General features: G+C 45.8%; 1 protein-coding gene and 1 long non-coding RNA gene across 12 annotated transcripts in view; one reads left to right on the top strand and one right to left on the bottom strand.

Annotated features, from left to right (window-relative positions):
• LOC125176034 (uncharacterized) overlaps window positions 1–21,124 on the top strand; it is a 175,207-nt gene that overhangs the window by 106,408 nt on the left and 47,675 nt on the right. The gene's annotated exons all lie outside the window — the stretch shown is intronic.
• IRAG1 (inositol 1,4,5-triphosphate receptor associated 1) overlaps window positions 1–21,124 on the bottom strand; it is a 120,103-nt gene that overhangs the window by 63,579 nt on the left and 35,400 nt on the right. For 10 of the 11 annotated variants that reach the window (XM_047876745.1, XM_047876743.1, XM_047876742.1 and 7 more), the window contains exon 2: window positions 12,464–12,621. In XM_047876745.1, the coding sequence (XP_047732701.1) occupies window positions 12,464–12,621 (158 nt within the window). Of the gene's footprint in view, window positions 1–12,463; window positions 12,622–18,347; window positions 18,406–21,124 lie in introns of those variants that run through there. The other variant, XM_047876746.1, reaches the window with a different exon arrangement.

Here is a 21,124-nt window from a genome sequence, read left to right on the forward strand (position 1 = left end):
TATTTATTATTGTTATTGTTGTTGCTGTTGTGATAAGAATGCTTATAAGATCTACCCCGTTAGAAAACTTTTAGGTATACAACACAATGTGGTTAAGTCTAAGCACTAAGCTGTACAATATATTTCATTTTGTGTAACTCCCACATCGTCTTGGTGGGATTTCTTTCCATACAGTCCAATGGGTGACTGCTACCATGGGAATTCCAATTGAAACGCTGATTTTTCTTATAGTATGTTTGAAATTCTTTCCCTGGGTGGAGTTTATTTCAACTGCAACAGTTTGTGCTCTAAAAATTACCTTTTTCATGATTTTCATATATAGAGAATTTCTTTCTTGTATGAATCCTCTGGTGAACAGGAAGAAATGCACTTTGGCTAAAATATTATTTTCATGCTCATTATATCATATGGTTTCTGCCATCTCTTGGGATGGGCTTTTATGAATTCCCAGCAGACATTAATGAGGATGAGGTAAGTCTACATAAAAGGGGTGAGAGAGCCAAACATTACTTTCTTCATGTTACATCCTGAAAAAAACCTTGTGTAGTGCTGTGGGGATTATAATATATACCCATTTCCAAGAGTCTAATACCTTCACTCTGCTAAGTAAGTAGAATACAATTCATTTATTTATTTTATTTTATTGACACACTACCTATTTCCCAAAGCAATTTGAAATAACCAGCAATAAAATCTAAGATATAAAAACATGAGGCTATAAAAATGGGGAGACAATTTGATAAATACAAACATCCCTAGCAGATAAGGAGAAATGCATGCTTCTCCTAACCATCCATGGTTTGACTCTGAAGTTAAACTATTTGACCTGAAACCAAATGAATCTGTGATCCGTTTGGCCCAGGCTCTGAGAAAGATTGCTTTAAAGAATTATTCAGCAGACAAAAATAATACAAAAAGAGCCTCATTCTTCACTCTCAGCTCTCAAAGGACATGGAAGGAGATAATGCTTAACCATCCTCACCTCTCCTCTGCCCTTTGGCTTTTCACTCCCCATGAAAAGCCTCTCTTCCTTTCCCTCCCTCCTCAACTTACTCCTCCAGCTCCATCCAATTACTTATTGTACAGATTGTCTAGCCTTTCTTTTTATGGTTGGCTCGCTGAAGTTTTCAAAAGCCTTCTAGTCTAAGAAGTCAGTGTGTAAACATCCACACATTGTTATGCTTTATTCTCTCCAGCAAACTTGCCGAATGCCTATCATGTGCTACAGTCTATGCTAGAGCACAGGAAGAGAAAAGTGAAATAGGCAGACCTCTGAAGTGCTTCTCAGTTAGCACAATGGGATGAGGAGTGGGTGAAAGCACCCCTCACCCCCACCCCAGGTAGTGCCTAGGGCCTGGTGCCCTTACTGTTGACCTGCGAGGTAAATGGTCTGCAACACACTAAGGAGCTGCCTTCTGGTGGAAGTTTTCTCTGCCTCCTGGCTGAAGACAACTTGCAGCAAAGCTCTCCTAAGGTGGCTGTCATGCACGGGGTTGTATGCACCCTCAGTCAGAGGAGGGTAGGGGCAGACATGCTCATAGAAAGGCAGAAACAAGCCATAGGTGGCAAGTGCCAAGCATGTAACCACAAACACATGCAATTCAAAGCAGCTTAAAAACCAGGAGGCACAAAGCAATCAGGGAGAAATCCTCTAATCCCCTGATGGAATGTCCTGGAATGCTCCTCACTCTCTCTTTTCAGTGCGTGCAAAATATACAATAATAAAATCAAAGTGTTCTTTCCCTAATCAGTACATAGAATGGATGAACAAGCTCTGTGAAAAACTGTTTTTGTGGGGAACATTCAGTCTCCTGTGGGCTGTTTCAGTTCAGTAGGCACTGAAGAGACAGGAATCCAGGAAAGTGTGGGAAGATTCCAGAGACCCTCTGGAGTGAATTCTGCCAGGTTGTAGTGTGTGTGATGAGTGTGAATACTCAACCCTGCTCCCAACCTGAGCTGCTAAACATAAGACAGGCCCTCAAGAAAGCTTGTGGTGCAGCATGTCCAAATATGGAGCTTGCCAGTGAAGTTACTGGCTTCAGGACTTCAAGGGCCTTGAGCTTGGGAACCACAGTAATTCATCCATAGTACAGGTTCTCACTTACTAGCTGTGTGACCTTGAGCAAGTTACCTCGCCTCTGTGTTCCTTGGTTACCTCATCTGTCAAATAACTATCCCACAGGGTAGTTACAAAAATTAAACAGATTGATATGGAAATAAGATTGCCGGCTAAAATACAGGATGTCCAGTTATATTTGAACTTCGAATAAACAACAAATAATTTTTTAGTGTAAGTGTGTTCCAAAATTGTATGGACATAGCTGTATTTTCATTTGCTAAATCTGCAGCTCCAGATGGAAAGCACCTGGCACTTAGCAAATGCTCAGTAAGTGTCAGATGTTATATTCTGTTATTGTTAACTTTGGGGATGAATCAATTACTTTGGAGTTTGGTTTTGAAGAGATTGTTGTTCTTAGTTTTGAGTCTGATCAATCATTTGGAGTTAAATTAGGAGGGCCTCACTCTTCTGGCCATGGAGCCATAGAGCATCTTCCCTGGGCATCTATCTGACCACAAACGCCCAAGTGGTCTTGTAATCAGTGACTCCCAGAGAAGCCCACCTCCAAGACCACCTTCACTTGGCTCCACTCCCTCTCTTACCATCTGCCTCTGAGACCATGTAGAGATGTCCTTTGCAAGGTTACAGACATGAACAACAAAGGAACAAATGTGGGTAGAAGGGAGTGACACTTTCTTGGACTTCTAAGTGTGAGGCCCAATCCCAGACACTTCTGGTGTGTTTCCTCACTTCATCCTCCCAGCAATTCTGCCACTGAATCTCAGGATATCCATCTACAAATTGGGGATGGTAATGCCTCCTAATGCCATAGAATCATAAAGAGGAAAGTGAAGGCCCTGAGCATGGAGTAGACAATGGATGCATTTCCTTTCTCCCTGCTTTTTCCTCATCAGCCCCCACTTTACCAGTGAAAGAAAGGACTTGTCCAGGGCTGTGCAGCTGGAAAATAGTGGAAAGGACTAAATATTAGGCCTGTTGGCCTTCCCACTTCACCATGCTACTCTTATAGCTGTTTCTCCTGGTCTTTGGTCTCACCTCTCGTGGTTCCCGGTGTGTGCATGACACTCTGACACTCCTGTTATTCTTCTAGGCTGCTCCCGCCTTCACAAACACTTTCCTTCAGGAGGCCCTCCAGCCAGCACAAATTTGAACATGTAGTTGGAGGAAAGATGGCAGGGGCACCCCCTTACCTTTCCACAGGCCCAGTCTCACCAAGGGTCCATTTCCCTTCCCTGAAATCAGCCAAGCATGGAGGCCCAGGCTGTCTCCCCACAAGCTCACCCTATAATAAGCCAGCAGGTCACATTTTGTTCTCCTTAAATAAACCTTATAGAAACATTTAAATGTTTATTTCACTCATAAATTCCCAGGAATGCGCAACAGTTTCCTAACTGCTTGTATGCAGAGATAAATATAGGCCTGTGTCATAGACGGGAATATTATCTTCCCTTCCCCAACATCACATGACTAGGCCTGGGTAGGAAGCTCTAAGAAACAGCCCCAGTCCCAGCCCTGGTGGGAGTGGGGAGTTCAGCTCCTGCACTTGGGCCCTGGCAGATAGCCTGGGAGAGAAGGACCCAACTGGAAGCCAGTGTAGGGTATAATGCAGTTGGGGAGCCTTAGTGGGAACCCCACCTGGATGACCTTGGGCACTTTACTTAACTTTTCTGAGTTTCATATTCTCAAACATTATGTGGGCTAATAATCCCCATTTTCCAGCCTTGTTTGAAGGATTAGACAAGATAAAGCAATATTAATAGTGATGATATTGGTGAGAATGGTAGTAGAGGTTGGGACTTGTGGTGGCTGTATCCTTAGGTCCCTTTCTCATCACATGGAGGGCAAACACGGACTGTCTCTGTAGAGAGGGGCCCTGGCCACAAAGAGGAATTGGTGCTCTTGTGATGGATAAAAGGACTCTGGGGACTTGGGAGTAAATTATTATTCTAGCAGCAAGTCCTAAGAGCATGGGAGAGAGCAGAAATGCCTCTGCTGAAGTCTGCTGGATATTAGGCTCCTCCCTGCCAAGAACTGAGTACCAGTTCCTGGCTCCCCTAAAGCTCCTCAGTGCCCACCCTGTGGATCCCACTGTGTACCCAGGGCCTGCTTGCCTTTGGAGGATACTCTTTTTTTTTAATGTTTTTTTTTAATGTTTATTTTTGAGACAGAGAGAGACGGAGCATGAATGGGGGAGGGTCAGAGAGAGGGAGACACAGAATCTGAAACAGGATCCAGGCTCTGAGCTGTCAGCACAGAGCCCGACGCGGGACTTGAACTCACGGACTGCGAAATCATGACCTGAGCCGAAGTCAGCCGCTTAACCAACTGAGCCACCCAGGCGCCCCTGGATACTCTTTCCTACCATTGTCCACTCTATTCCTAGAAGCCAAGGATCAACAACCACTAGATTATCCTACCTTCTTCATCACTGTTTTCACTCTCATGCCAAAAAACATCAGGAGTGTGGAAGTACATGCAATGTCTATTAGTCATACTCAGTGGAGAGTGTATCTATCACCCAGCCAGCCATTCATTCATTATCATCTTCTATCCTTTCCTCCTCCCTCATTTTCCTCCTGTTTCTCCCTTCATTTCTTCCTCCCTTCAATTCAGGCATTTAATCATTCAGCCAGCCAATTATCCACCCAACCTTTCACAAAAACATCCATCCATCCATCCATCCATCCATCCACCTATCCATCCATCCATCCATCCACCTGCTCATTCACCTGCTCATCTGTCCATCCATCAATCCCACCTTGAGTTCCCACCACATATTAGAGCCTATGCTGAGAGTTGGAGATACACATACAAAAGACACAGCCCCTCTCCTAAGTAATTTATATGCAGTCTGACAGGAATTAGAGAAACAAAAAATGATAGGCTACTTCTTTGCTCACTGTAGGAACTAAAGCAAAATAATTTTAATATACACTTCTGACCTCCTATAACAATCAACACTTCCAGAACACTGCCTGCTTTTTCTTAGGCACACATTTCCCGAAGGGTCTCCAGGGAGGTAGAGAGAACCCCAGTCTCCTGGCTAGTGAAGACAGGTCCTGAACAGCCAAGGGAGGGTAAAATGAAGAGAAAAGCTGGCAATCTACCTTACATGGTAAAGGATGTTGTTAAACTCTAGATATTCCCGAGGACAGCATAGACCAAGGATCCCCCAATTCCTGACCAGAGAAGCTTGTAAGGGATCACAAAGCAAATCAGATCAGAAATGAATTGTCATTCAATTGTAATTCCACTAGGAGGTGAAGTCTCTGAGAGTGGGGTCTTGGTTATTCAGTGCTCAATAAACATTTGTTGAATGAATTCAATAAACATTTACAGTTAACTCTTGAACAACGTGGGTCAGAACAGCACTGGTGGATTTTTTTTAATAGTATCGTACTGTAAAAGTATTCTCTCTTCCTTATGATTTTCTTAATAACACTTCCGTTTTTCTAGCTAACTTTATTGTAAGAATACAGTATATAATACATATAACATACAAAATATGTCTTAATGACTGTTTATGTTATCAGGAAGGCTTCCAGTCCACAGCAGTCTATCAGTAGTTAAGTTTTTGGAGAGTCAAAAGTTATACATGTATTTTCAGCTGTGCATGGGGTTGGTGCCTCTAACTCCCACACTGTTCAAGGGTCAACTATATTGAGTAAATTCAACATGATTCCATATTTATTGGGTATCTATCATGTGTAAGAGAAGAGTTACCCTTTCCTGTGTGCTCAAACTCTGTTGCAGTTAAAGTGGAGTGTTTTCTGGACTAGGAAGAAGAAAAAAATAATTCTAGCCCCATTTCCTCAGCTTACAGCCATGAGGCAGTGGAATCTAGGTCTTGCTGCTTCCTTGTTATGCCCTTTGGACAAATGACTTAACCTTCCAAGCCTTAGTTTCCTAATCTATAAAATAGGTATAGTCATTGCTAACTTATAGAGCATTATGAAGGCTATCTGAGATAACGAATGTAAAGAGTTTAGCCTAGAACTGAGCCCCATGTTTAGTTTCTTTTCCTGCATTTGGATATAATACTTAACTGCTCTGAACTTTCAGTTCCCTGGGGATGTTGATCACTGTCCTCACAGTGAGGTTAGGGCATCAATTGCAGTAATATATGTAAAAACTTTTCAAAAACTGTTTTGTGCTACATTAGGGACTGAGCACCTGTTATGAGCTGAGAACCTTGCATGGCACTTTACATAGATTATTCTGGTAATTAAAGTCAAGCTGCCTGGGGTTTGACTCTAGGCTCAATGACTGTATTAGCAAGAGCACATTACTTTTCTCTGCTTGAAGTCTTTATCTCTAAATGGGAATAACAATAGTACCTACCCCACAGAGATATTTTGAAAATTAAATGAGATAAAGTATACAACAAACCTAGCACAGTACCTGGAACATAGTAAAGGTTCCTTAAAGGTTTGTTGTTGTTAGCAGCTATTAATGTAAGGCTTGGCTTACAGATAAGGAAATTGAGGCAAAATGAGTAACTCACCCAGGGTCCCGCTCAGGGTTGTGAAGCCCAGCTCTTTCCACATTGCCACACTACTTACACGTCCCAATGAAATGAAGCATTTCCTGTGCCTTTCAGAACTCCCTGGCTGCTTGGGAAAGCCTGCATGGTACTTTTCTGAAAGGGCGGCTGAACAGGCTCCACTCTGGGCCAGCCCACTGAAAAGCCAGGATGGGTCTCTCACTATGCTGACACAAACAGGAAGTCCAGATTTGTCATGGCAGCAGCCACCACGATCTCCAATTGTGAGCCAAAAGAGGAGGCCCAGCAGCTTCATGGTCAGAGGTTTTAGGAGCTCCACAAGCAGATCCTTTGCTGTGAGGGCCAGAGCACATTCCAACCTAATTTTCAGTTCATAAAAAATTGGAAGTGGGAGCAGGGATGCCACTGGGTACTTGAGTGCTGAGGTGATCTTAAGTCAACAGGATGCTGCCGTATAACAGAGTTAAGCATCAGTTTGTCTAGAGGATCAGAAAGTGCAGTACAAAGTAGGCACACTGGGAGGTGTAGAGTGACTCCATGTGTTGCATGAGCCAGGAATAGCATGGTGGTCTGTGTTTCTAAGAGTCAGTGTACATAAAGGTGGGCTGTTTTATTGTCTGATGGCTGAAAAAGAATGAAGAAGCATAGGCAACATAGTGTCTCAGCAGGATGTGTGACATGGAACTGTATTTCCTGGCCCCACGGGCTCAGGCATCTGAGAAGATGGCAAGCAGAATTAAGTCCAAGCACCACAAGCTGTGGTGCATTGGAGTGTGCATGGCAGCGTATTTGCAGAGACCCTGGTTGGTTGTCCCAGACAAGGGCTTTGGAAATGCAGGACAATGTTCCCTTTAACCAGGCACCAAGAGTTCTCATAGAGGGCCCCCGAGGCAAAGCCATTAGTACTTAGTGCAGGAGAAAGACTAAGAGCATGCACTCTGGGGCCAGGCTGCTTGGGTTCAAATCTTGGGACTGCTACTTATGAGCTATATGATCTTGGAAGAAGATACTTAACTTCTCTGTGCCTCAGTTTCCTCAGCAGTAAAATAGAGATGATAATATCTACCTCATAAGGTTGACTGGAAGTTAAATAGGTTAATACAGTAAAATAGTGCCTGGTATTATTATTAAGTGGTTTTGTGGACAATGGAGATGGGGGTGAGAGTCAGGGGGTGGTAGGAGGGGAATACTGGAACAGGTGATGTGAAAGATGTGAGGTCTTATGAGCTTATGAGCTCACGTTGGCCTATGCCTGGGGGCTTCCAGAAGCCCCTGGAAGAGGATAAGTTTGTCCAGGTGGAAAGTAGAGCCAGTGAAAATTGGGCTGTTAGAGCTAACATGAGCCTCTTTGCACCCTCACCTTTGCAAGGCACTTCTGAGGAAGCCATGCTGTTCTAATGAGTGAGATTTTTAATGTGGCTGCTGGTCACAGGCCAGGAAATGATTAATGTCCTGGTCTTGCTGCCTCTGGGACCTGGGGCCAGGTCTGGTGCCCTATGATTAGGGGGAGACAGGTTGGTATGTGCCCAGAGGAGGGGTCTGGGTAGGCTCTGAGAGCAAAGCCTGGAGAAATAGAGGAAAGGCAACTCGGGAAGATGCAGAAACTGCCTTCCTGCATCTGTAGGTTTTCACACCACTATAGGCAGGTGTGGAGGACAGGATTGAGGTATAGTCACAGGGAGGCAAGTTCCAGCTTTACCAGCAAGTAGAGCTGGCCAACCACAGCAGACTTCCTTGTGAGGTGGGGAGCTCCCCGCTATGGAACTACTCCTGCAAACTCCCCAGACCCACCCCAGAAGACTCTGGTTCAACAGGCCTAGGTTGGCAAAGGAATCCGGGTTTAACAAGCTTCCAGGTAACTGGGGGTTCATGCTATGCAGAACTTTGCTTGCCTGGGAGTGTCTTAGATAAGATCTAGTGTCACGTCTAGCTCTTAGCTCTGATGATCTGTCATTCTGTGGTCCCTCAAGTTCCCAGGCTTGTGTCCTGACAGCTTTTATTCCCGCCAGAACCTCTTGGCTACAAGCTCATTCCTTTGAGCCCCTCCCTGTTCAAGGGCTAACCCAGAAAACACATTCAGGACACAACCTCATAGAGTGCATTGTCCAGAAGCTTTATTGCTTTGCAGGTTTTGATTACAGTTTCTGATTAGGGACCTCAAGGATGTGTGTGTGTGTGTGTGTGTGTGTCCATGTGTGTGTGTGTGAGAGAGAGAGAGAGAAAATGTGTGTGTGTCTATGTGTGTGTGTGTGTGAGAGAGAGAGAGAGAGAGAGAAAATGTGTGTGTGTATGTGTGTGTGTGTGTGTGTGTGCGCGCGTGCAGAAGAAAAACAGGATCTAGCACTACAGCTTTTGTGTTTTTGTGTGAGAAGGCCTCAGCTAGTGCTCGTGTCAGTGATGGGAAATGGGGGCTGGGGCTTGAGGAACCAGAAGTAGGGCTGGACCCGGGGGAACTGTAAACTCAGAAGGATGCTCTGATTCTTTGCCTGCTTCACAGAGTGGGAATTCACACGGTACTGGGAATTTCAGCCAAATACTCCTGGCCAACCCTGCTTTCCTGGCTGCCTGGCTTCCGCTGCTCCCAGGGACTTGGGCTCTAGCCCCTGGAGGCTCTAGCCCTGCTCACAAGGCCTGATCCTCCCTTGAGGCTGTGGCTGCCTGAGAAGCCCAATGTAGGTTGTCTGATGGGTGCAAAGAGGGAGGTGCTCTGCAGTGACGATGCCCATGGACCTCTGGAGAATCAGGGAGGCCTAGTGCCTTTCAGTAAGGGCAGAGAATAAAAGAATACTAAATCTGATGTAGCCTCAGTCTGGGGTCTAATCTGCCCCAGCCACATGGTCCCTCAGGCCAAAGAAGGTACTCAAGGACTGGGCTGACCAGAGTCTAGGAGGCAGCCACTGATACTTGCCCTGGGGAAGAGATGAGGAACCAGAGGCACAGGAAAGTTAACAGATTCATACAAGGTCTTCTGACTGTGATGTGTAGGAGCCCAGCTTGGTCTGACACCAGAGTCCATATTCTTAAACTATGTGCTAATGATCCTCCATTATAGGACCTGGGCATCCTGAGTCCAGCTCACCTGAAGTCCTCATGGGTCCTTCTCCTGCTGGCTCCAGCAATGCAGAGGCTATTGGTACCACAAACAGACTTCCCACAAGTACAGAGATAGAAACACAGCATTTGATACACCTTCAGAGACCATGGGGCCCACCACCTCATTACAGAGGTCTGGTTCTGGTACAAGGTCACAAGGAGAGTGAACTTGTAGAGACCTGGAATTTGGAGCTCCTGCTATTCAGCTAGTCCTCTCTGCCCCTCAACTGTGTGGTTAGTTCATGGAACCCTCCCCTTGCTTGGCTGCGACTAGAAACTCACACTCACCTCTAACCCAGTGGAGCTGCACCTACGTGTGGTTTGAAGTCATGATGGTCAGAAGGGCCAGCAGGCTTTTGTGCTGTCTTGTCTTACATCTCCTGAGGAGAAGGCTTAAAGGTTCTTTTATTTAGAGAGGTGAGACAATGAGCTAAAGATGAACTAAACTCAGTGTGAAAGGATCTCTTCACTAATGGTGGAGTTGAAGCTTTGGCAATCTTTTAATTTAAAAAAAAAATTTCAGTGTTTATTTATTTTTGAGAGACACAGAGAGATGGAGCATGAGCAGGGCAGGGGCAGAGAGAGAGGGAGGCACAGAATCCGAGGCAGGCTCCAGGCTCTGAGCCATCAGCACAGAGCCTGACTCGGGGCTCAAACTCATGAACGGTGAGGTCATGACCTGAGCCGAAGTCAGACACTTAACCAACTGAGCCATCCAGGCACCCTGACAATCTTTTAATTTTTTAAGGAACACTGATATACTTGGGGAGCATGGCATGACAGCTGTTTGGAGGAGCTCGCTGGGATCTGGGAACCAGATTGCATCAGAATCTGGCTTAAGCACATGATCAATGTTAGTATAGTGGAAGGGGTCAAGAATGGCCATGGCAAGAAGGAGCCCAGGACTAGGGAGAAGGGACGCTAAGGGGACAGAACTCGGGAAAGTCATGACTGAGAAAAGGGAATGGTCACATTTGATTCCAGATGTAGATGTTTTCCTTTCTGCTGTCATTCCCTTCTTTAATCTTCAGACTTTAGGAGATTAACAAATTTTTTTGGTGGCTAAACCTTATAGCCCACTATTACCAGTGTTTTAAGGGAATTTTCCACACTTGGTTAGGAGCAGCAGTTGGAAAGGTACAGCAGCAGAGCACTCAGTTTGGGGAAGACTAGACATCACCCATAAAGGAGCAGAGGAGCAGTCTGGAGCCATGGAAAGTAACTGACCAGCAGCACTCACCAAGCCCACGACATTCCTGGGAGGGAGGTTCAATAAAACCCTGAGCCAGCTGCCTGTGGTCAAATGCATGGGGGCTTGGCTCACTGCCATTTAGAAATTCAAGGGCTCCCCAAGTCTGCCAAGTTCTGCAACATCTCAATCCCATGAGTTTGGGATAGGGAGATACAAGAAGCCATTCTTTTCTAAGTATTTATTATCTGAGTTCCCACAGTTATCATGTGCAAAAAAACAAATGTCATCCTGACATGAAAATGTTCACGGAGTCTGCCCGCTTACCAAATTAATGCTCACTCATCCATTCTCTTCCCTCACTTAACAAATGTCTGTCCCTTCTGGCTGAGGTCAGTTCAGGCAACCGTCAGATATAATGTGGGTGGTACAAGGGCAAACCAAGTGCAAAGTTCATGAAATCAAAGAAGACAGTGTTGGAACACTTCACATGCAACGTCTTGGACCAGCAGAGAGCAGATGGAGCTAGAGCAGTTAACAAAGAAAAAATCATGATGAGGCAAGATAGGTTCTTTATGAGAAAATGATTTGTATATTGAAGGATTGATAGAAGTCCTTGGGAAAATGAATGAAGCCCTTAAATTTTAAACAATCTCTTAACAGAGGTGTAAAGTAAAATGTGAAGGATGTGGTTCATCCTGTTGGTATAAAGAATAAATATACCAATCCCAAAATAGACACAATTAATTCTTTATTCCTTCTGTTTTATACTTCTTTTTAACGTGTATTCATTTTTGAGAGACAGAGAGAAAGATGGAGAGCGTGAGTTGGGGAGGGGCAGAGAGAGAGGGAGACACAGAATCCAAAGCAGACTTTAGGCTCTGAGCTCTGAGCTGTCAGCACAGAGCCCGACGTAGAGCTCGAACTCACGAACCACGAGATGATGATCTGAGCCAAAGTCGGATGCTCAACCGACTGAACTACCCAGGCACCCCAATTCTTTGTTCCTTCTAAAAAAGTAGCATATAATCTATATTTTGTTATATGTATAACTAAAAATAATTTATTTTCATAATTTCATTTGTACGAAACAATCTCAATGAGACCCTTTAATTTATTGTCATCATTTCTCTTTCTTACAATACAATTTTACTGAAAATCATTTTCACTATTTACTATGAAATTTTGGTCTTCATTTTAAGTGGACTCAGTTTAGGTGGTCTTTTTCTGGTGATCACACCCGTGACATGATGAGGCCCCCTGTGCTGACGGTTCTCCTCCAAGTCTTTCTCCATTCTAGGAGGGTGCCTGCAGAGTTAGGGTGGCTGGACCTCCCAGGAAACCTCAGTCAGACACAGCCTAGGAGGTTCATCTAGGAGATGAACATCTAGGCTCATCTATGGGGGCCTCAGCCAATTCAAACGAACTATGGGTATTTATTCCTCAGTGTTGCAGCCACATACCTTCCCCAGGTGCCCACTGCAGCCTGCACAGGCTGTAAGCAGACCCTCTGGCCAGGCCAGGCAATGTGGCCCCAGCTCAGGACCCTTGACTTGGCCCCGGCCAGGCTAGCTGCAGGCAAGGAGGGGGCACTTACTTGGCCGGCGGGGCTCTGGGCTGCCTGTGGCTCTCCAGGGGGCTCCTCGTCCTCGGGAATGTGGGGCATGGCAGCCTCCTGGCAGGAGTGGCCCCGTGTGCCCGGAACCTCCGCGGCGTCAGCCCCAAAGATGCTCCAAGAGGCCTGGGCTCCGCAGGCTGAGGAGACGCCAAAAGGACAAGTCAAATCCACTCCCATCCCTGACCCAAGTTGGGTTCCATTTCTAGGAGCCATGAGCCGCAGAAAAAGTTGGTTGGGTTTGTATCAACAGCAAAGGTTGGACTAGGCCAGGAGAGGGCATTTGGAATTGCATTTCCTCCTGTTCATTTGCTCTGTTTACAAAGCTAGAGATGACCTCAGAGATTTTGCAACTAATTTGGTCCTTACAGTAAACACAGCTATCCCAGAAGGGAAAAAAGTGCTTCAAACTCCTCAAAACCATAGCTAATGGAGGATGCTCCACTGGGACCAGACCTGTACTTATGTACCATTTATTGAGCACCTACTAAGTGCCAGGCACTATCCTAGAAACATTTACAACATCACCTAATTTAATCCTCATGATGACCTCTGATGCAGGCATTAATATTCACATTTTATAGAAGAGAGAACAGCATCATGGAATGTCAGCCATTTGCCAAAATCACACAAAGAACCAACAATTTGAATCCAGATCTTCCTGATTTTAAGCCAGGACTCTTTTTACTATACCACACAACCTTCCTTGTCTGGGTTGAGGAAGAGAAGGAGATGATGTTCCCTGACTTTCTACCCCATGGCTGACTTCATTTCCTTCAACAGCTTTTCTGATCCTCAGTATGGGGCTGTCTCACTTGAGGACAGCCCTCACCAGGCCTGCAATTCTGGAGGCTCAGCCAGGGTGCATCTTGTGTACTTTGTGCAGCGTCAATCCTGAGCAACCTTTAATTGTTTCGCCACAAGCCAGACTTATCCCATCTCATGGTCTAGCAACCTTGAGACCCAGCTAGGATTGGCCCAGTCAGCGTAATCTTATTTATCCCACCACAGTGATTGGCTTAGGGATAGAAAATAGATCTGGTGTAAGCGAATGAGCACATTACAGTGTTCTGGGATCCAGGTGCTTGAACTTGCTCTGGGTGGTAGAGTGTGAAGATGTAAGACCTGGTGCTATTGATGCCATTTTGTTTCTATTTGGAAGTCCAGACTGAGGATAAAACTGACAGACACTCAGGAGGTGGTAGAGCTAAGACTCTTGCATAAAAAAGAAGCTGGATCCCTGATCAAATTCACCTGAAAACTGAACTCTTTCTGGACTGGCCAGCTGCACAAACAATTAAATTTCTTAGTGTTTTACTCAGTTTGACTTGGGTTTACTTATAACTATGAATTTGTAACCACTGTACTAACTTATAACTACTAACTACTGGTACTTATAACTACTAATTATTCTTTTGTGTTTCTCACCATTCAAGAGGCCTAGGACCATGAATGATCTCTCCAATAGACTGGAGCCAATGGGCCTGGCTCCTCTGCTTCCTCTTAGAAAAGGTCAGTAATGTCAGGTCTCAATATGGAGAGGCAGGATAGTAAGGTAGAAAGAACGCAAGCCTTGGAACCTGTTACCTGGATTTGAGTCCCCACTCTGCCACTCACTGGCTGTGTGGCCTTAAATGTTGGCTTCACTTTTTGTTTTTTAATTTTTAAAGAGAGAGAGAGCACAAATAGGGGAGAGGAGCAGAGGCAGAGAGAAAGAGAGAATCTTTTTTTTTTTTTCAAAATTTACTTTGGGGGGAGAGGGGCAGGGAGAGAGGAAGAGAGAGAGAATCCCAAGCAGGCTCCATGCTGCCAGTGCAGAGCCCGATGTGGGGCTCAAACTCACAAAACTGTGAAATCATGACCTGAAACCATGAGTTGGACACTTAACCTACTGAGCCACCCAGATGCCCTGAAAGAAAGACAGAAAGAGAGAGAGAGAGAGAGAGAGAGAGAGAGAGAGAGAGAGAATCTTAAACAGACTCCACACTCAGCATGGAGCTGGACACAGGGCTCGATCCCACAATCCTGGGATCATGACATGAGCCAAAATCAAGGGTAGGATACTCAAACGACTGAGCCATCCAGATGCCCCTATGTTGGCTTCACTTCTGAGCCTCACTTTCCTTGTCAGAGGAACAGAGATAAGAATGTCTCCCATGCAGGAATGTTCTAAGTCTGAAATGAGATAGAGCACCCAGCACAGAGTAGGTGCTCACAGAAGCCATCTGCATAGAAGTCTGAAGTCCAGGAAGCTCAGCCAGAATCCAAAGGCCTCTACCTGGCCTCTTCCTCAGCTCCTCCAGGTCCCCTTCTCTTAGTGGGGTGGGAGAAGCCTTCAGGGAACTTCAGAACCAGAAACCAGCCTGGTTCAATCACTTCAGAGTTTCCCTGAAGTTGCTGCTCTGCTGATGCGCAAATGAAAACCACCAGATGCAGACCTTGCCCTCAGCCACAGCTCAGGGGCTACTAGAACACACAAAGGAGAAACAAAGGATATTGTCATTCACTGAGTACCTACTATGTTCTGGGCCCAAGGTGCTGACTGAAGGAGGCTGCAGGAGGAAGTCAGAAAGCCCCACCACCTCCCATGATACTAGATATTCATCAGGTCCCATAGGAAAGGCTCTCCTGAAGGCCTGAAGCCAGAGGGCTGCAGGCAGGGTCAGATCTGACCTCAGCCACAACTCTGACAGATTCCCCCCACCCCAACACACATGCCTTTGAATGAGCTCCCTAAGGAAGGCAAGGAGTCTGATTCATCACGGCTAACTAGAATTTTTTTTATCAAAAAATGCTTATTGATTTTTATTTAAAGAACTAGAGAACTTTAGCCACAGGGTTGGTCAATGTGACCACCATCTTGACTTTTGTCAGTCTGTATGGTGGAAAGGTAGTCCCATTCAGCTCTGAAACAGTTGGGGTGACTTCTGCTGGTCAACTCAAGCAGTTTCATCTCAAGTAGGGGATCCATGAACTGAATTATTCATTCATTCACCACACTGACTTTATGCATACTCTATCAGGTCCTGTACTATGTGCTGGTGACTTAAAGATGATGAAGATGTGGTCTTGGCCCTCAAGGAGTACCGTAGTGGGAGGCTGTAGGAAAACAGTATAACTGTTAGGACTTCGAAAATGACAAGTTGCAGGATCCCAGGAAAGGATTCCTAAACTATGGAAATTGGGACAGGTGAGATATAGTTTTAGCCTAGATTCCATGTTAGAAATGGTATTTGAACTGAGTAATGAATACTGAAATGGTGAGGGGAATTTCTCTGAACAGAATAGGTAGAGGGAAAGGTGAGACAAGAAGGGAGAAACCCTACTAGACATATTAAACCTGGCTGTTGGGAATGAGAGCTATAGGACCAGAGCATGCTGTGTCTCCCATTCTAAATAGTCAGTTTATGGATCAAATGAGCATCAGATTTACCCAAAGGTCTGCTCCATGATTAATTTCTATCACTTTTACTTGGACTTCAACAGCAGTGACATCAGTGGTGCTGGGCAAAGTATATGGTAACAGGGGTTGACAGTAGCAAAAGATAGAACCCCCTTAAGTGATGTATTATCTATGTGTAAGCCCAGCCTGTCTTAATAGTAATGTAGTTCCCAAACCATGTGAGGTGACAGTTCTACTTTCCTCTATGCCTTAATCTACACAGAGTGTATTGCACTCTGTTAGTAAGAAGGATTCAGACAAATTGGGGCATGTTCAGAAAACAGGAAGCAGTATGCAGGAAACAAGAGTTTGTCTTTAAAGAACTAAAGACCTTTAGCCTGGAGAAGAGACAGTGCAGGGAAAAATAAAATTGCTTCTCAGATTTTTGAAAATCATTCCTGTAGTTCTTTTGTCCCCAAAGGATAAATGCATGGCCAATGAATGAAATAAAGGTCAAATCAAGGCAAGGGAAACCTTTCTAGTGGTTGGAACCACCTAAGATGAAACAGGCTACTCTTTAAGGTAATGAACTCCCCATTCCTGGGAGAGTTCCAGCAAAGCCTGGGCCAATGGTCACAGGATTCCCACTTCAGGGGCCATTTTCAACTCTAGGAGTCCCTGAAATCCTGGGAGTCCCATCCCATAGGATTATGAGATCATTGTATCCCAAAGTCACATAAAAAAATATCTCATTTTCTGACCCTCCATTTTCTTTCCTCCCTCTTCTCCTCTTCAAGAAAGACCTTAAGTCAGTCCCTGGATCAGACAACAAAGCAAAAAAAAAAAAAAACAAATTAAGTCAGACAAGCACTAAGAGATGTCAGCTGCAGCAGGACAAAGCAGAGTGGAGGCTGGCTGTGGCCCCACACTTGACAAGACAGAACCCCGAGGTCCTCAGGGGGAGCCCCAGCAACCCTGCCTGCTGAGGCCATTCCCACGCTGCTCCTGCCCTGTTCGCTTTCTCTCCCATCCATTATTATAAACTTACTGCTTAAAATAGCAAGGTAAAAGCAGAGTCCCTCCCCCAGGGTGACATCTGGGTTCTGCTGGAGCTTGTGGGCACACAGACCTTACATCCATCACAGTAAAGTTAAGGATATAATCTGCAGGAAATGGTGATCTAGAGCACCGACCCATAAAAGGAAAAAACATTTAGTTATGTTTAGTCTCTGAGCTGCTCCTTCTTTAACCCATTTTCAGGGCCCTTCTAACTACTTCTTTAGCCTAGTCTGTAAAGGGTTAGGTAGGTCATTGTCAAGAGCCAGTCAATTCTTTGGATTCTACTCATTCTGTTCCCAACCAGTGCTTAAGTATATAGCTTGGCCCATTTTACAGGAAGGGAAACTTAGGTACAAAGAAGGGAAACAACTTAATTGGGTCCAGTAACCTTTGTACCTGGGCCAATTATCTAAGCCTCTGCTGGGATAACTATCCAATCATTTGTGGAATTGAAAAGGCCAGAAGTGTCTAATCCATATTTAAATATTTTTATCTGCCCCTGGCCATGCTCATGAAAGAAAGCAAACTGGCATACTTTCCTTCATTCTCTCATTCATTAGATATTTCTAGTTTGCCTACTGAGTGTTGATTACCATGCTAGGTGCATTTCAAGTGCTATCTTGCCTAAACCCTGTGAGATGGGTTTTATTATTTCCATTTTACATATTAAGGAACAAAGGATTAGAGGGGTTCAGTAACTTGTTCGAGATCCCACAGCTAATAAGCGTCAGGCTGAGGATTATAATGCAACTGGTCTGACCCCAAAGCCCATCGTCTCTCTCCTCCTTAGCTGGGAGTTCTGCTGAAGTGCAGCAGAACCCAGCATAGGAAGCTGCCCTACAGAGAATTGGAGTGTGCATTCCCAGCAGGGCCACCAGTGGTGGGGCAGGGCAGGGCAAGCAGCTGCTCATCAGATCAGAGGTCTTATGAGGGCAAAAGTGTGGGCTCACAGTTAGAGGTTGCAGACCCCCACTGTAGGATGACAAATCCACCCATTCCCCCCATCCATCTGTCTGTCAGGCCATCCATTCACCCACACTCCTTCTGACTTTTTCATTCATACACCTGTCCATTAGTTTGTCCTTTGAACTTTTCACCCCAGGAAGTCTCACCCTTGTTACATTAACTGCACAGCCTCTGCGCCTAGAAAAGCCACTGTAGGACCCCATGGGTTATGGGGAGATGGCAGGAGAGCACTGCTCTGACAGAGTGGCCATACAAACATAGCATGCCCATCCACAGCTGGCAGAATACCTCCATCCTGTACCCCTCAGCCAGTGGGAGGGGCTGCCCATGTCCCTGCAAGCATCATCAGGAATCATGATTTAGCAAGAGCCTTTACAGAAACCACAGAAGTTCCATTACTATTAACATTATGATTAGTCCCATTTTACAAATGAGGAAAACGGGGCCCTGAAGACTTACCCAAAGTCAGTAAACCCATGAACAGCAGTGCCAGAAGCCAGCCACAGGTCTGTCTGACTCCCCAGTCCCCAGCTTGTCAAGCCCACTGGCTCATGGGTGGTGGTCTTGGCAAGCTGTGGCCTCTTACTATGGCTCCATGGATGCCTCTCCCAAAGCTTTGTGACCAGCCCAGAAGAAACCAAGCCTCTCTCTTAATCTCAGTGTCCCAGGAGCACAAATCTACAAGCTGAGTGGCTCTCACATTTTCTCTGTTAATCTTTGGGTGTCCAGGGAAGAGCCAGAGGCCCTTCTGGGAAAAAACGGGTTAACCCAAACTCCACTGACCTTTCTGGAGTGACTCAGAATTCTCAGAAGGGAGTTTTTTGTTCTTCCAGCTTTGAATTTTTGCTTTCATTTTAGCAACACAAAGAATTTGAAAGAGATTAGGTTGCTATTAATACCACTGGTCTATCTCTAGATGAAGAATTTGATGAAGGGAATTGTTTGGGGTGACTGCACATGCATGTCTCTCAGTCCCTCTGCAAATTCAGAGGATGACAGGGAGGGCCACTGGAGATCAGCCAGTCCTGTCTCCTGATCCCATCTTACAGGCCCAGATAGGGGCAAGGACTTAATCAAAGCCATACTTATGGGTGAGAGATAGTCAGAGAAGGTCCCAGAACCCCTATTCCTCAGATTCTGCTACAGACATCGGCTTTCTGCCTCTAATTTTGAAGGGCTTGCTTTTGGTAAATGATAAGAAAATGTATCCTTGTTGTGGTCACTCTCATGGGAGAGAAAGGGTGTTCCCTGGTCCCTGCTCTCACCCCAGGGCAGTCCTAGACATATTTGGGAAATCTGGGGCATCAGAGATCAGCTCAAACTGCTGAGAGGCACTTCTGTGGGTCCCTGGGCCTGGCCAACTGCAGAGCTGTGTCCTGGATCCCACAGGCAAGCCTGAGTGAGGCTCACTTCAGGAGAACACCATCCTGCTTCCCAACCTTGGGATGTTGCAAGAGGGCTTTGGAACTTGGCAGATTGGGTTCTAATTCCCTTCTGCCTCTTCCTTGCTGGATTAGTCTCCTCTGACCTCTGTTTCTTCATCTGTAAAATGGAGACCCTTTTAGGGTTTTGTAAGGATTAAATTAGGAAATACAAGCAAGATGAGGCACATAGTATGTATTCATAGGTTCCTCTCCCTGAATAGGGCAGCTGAGTTCTCTGGCCATGGCATCATCAAAATCCAACCAGGCCCAGATAGTCTGCTGTTCAACCTGGATATCTGAGTTCCAGCTTTGTCTCTTGTGGGTAAAGGAGACATATTCTTGGCCTGGCCTGGCCTGACCAGGGTTTCTCTGTACAAACAAGTAGATAAAAGATCATCTGACATAATTGGAATTAAACCCATCAGAGGCTATGCACTCTGACATTTACTCTTGCTGACATTTACTCTGCTGTTGGGCAGCCAGTGGCTGCAGACAGTAGGGTTAGAGAGAGAGGGTACAGTACTGTGGCCACCCAGGTCTGTGCCGTGGTCAGTTGCAGGTCTATGCTATAGTCATTCCCAGGTCTACATTATGGTCATCCATTGATCTGTGCTGTGGTCATACCTAATCTGTTCTGTGACCATCCCATGTCTGTGCTGTGGTCAACCCTAGATCGGTGTTGTGGTCAGTCCCAGGGGAGCAAGGGTGGAATATAGAAGGGCAGAAGGAAGAAGCAACAGCGAGAGAAAGATGAGAGACTGGAAGGGACTTCCAAATGACTTCTTGCCCCCAACACAATTCCTCTGGCCCAGAGGCTGGGACCACAGAGGCTGTAGCCTGGTGGTGCTTTGGGGAGGCTGGTCCTGAGCACTTCCCACACCCCCTGGGATCTATACTCTCTGGCCATGCTCTCCAGGCTTGAGGATCTCTTACAGGTTCTATTGTCTGGGGCTGCCTTCCTCCCCTGATTCAGACCCCATTCCAGCCCTGAGAATGAGCCAGCTTCTGCTCAGACCAGTGCCAGGGGCCACATCTAGGAGAAGAGGCTGGCTCAGTCCCAATAAGAAGAGAGCAAGAGTCAGCACTCACTGTGCTCAGCCAGGGGCTCCAGTGGGGGGACACACAAGATAGCTACAAATAGTAACTAACTCCTCACATCCCCTCACAGCTCCTTTTTCCCTATTACCCTTCCCTTCACACAACCATGGAGGCCATTAGGTGCTCATTGCCTTAGAGAGAGGTGTAGCATCAGGGGGTAGAGAAAAGGGAGTCTGTCTCTGCCTTATTGTGGGGAAGGGCTAGCCGTTGGGGAAACAGAGAGGGCTTAGGGTATAGAAAAGAGATTTGGGAAAAGCATCTTAAATAAGGATAGGTCACCACCCCCCCCCGCCCCCACCACACACACACACACACACACACACACACACATACCCAGGACTAGTAAAAGGTTATGGAGCAAGGGAGAGACAGGAGAGACCAAGTAGAAGCAATGAGAGTATAGATTCTGGTGAGTCACTAGAAAAGAACCTGTGCCCTGCTTCCTTGGAGATGTCCGGGGGAAAAGTCCTGAACTCTAAGAGCAGAAAGGTCTTAGGCCCCATTTCCCAGAAAGAACCCTGGGGAAAAGATCCCAAAGAGAGGAAATGGCTATCTGGAATGACTTAATAGACAAGAACTTCAGACATCCTCCCAAGACTTCTATCATCCCAGGGGGTGCATAGGTGAGGTAGGGAGCACATGGCATAATCATTTCTGTGCAGCCAGCAGCAAAAAGTTGCCAGACTTGAAGATGCCTTGAGAAGGCTGATTCAG

This window comes from Prionailurus viverrinus, chromosome D1 (assembly GCF_022837055.1).
Source record: "Prionailurus viverrinus isolate Anna chromosome D1, UM_Priviv_1.0, whole genome shotgun sequence".
In the NCBI taxonomy this organism is placed as follows: Eukaryota; Metazoa; Chordata; class Mammalia; order Carnivora; family Felidae; genus Prionailurus; species Prionailurus viverrinus.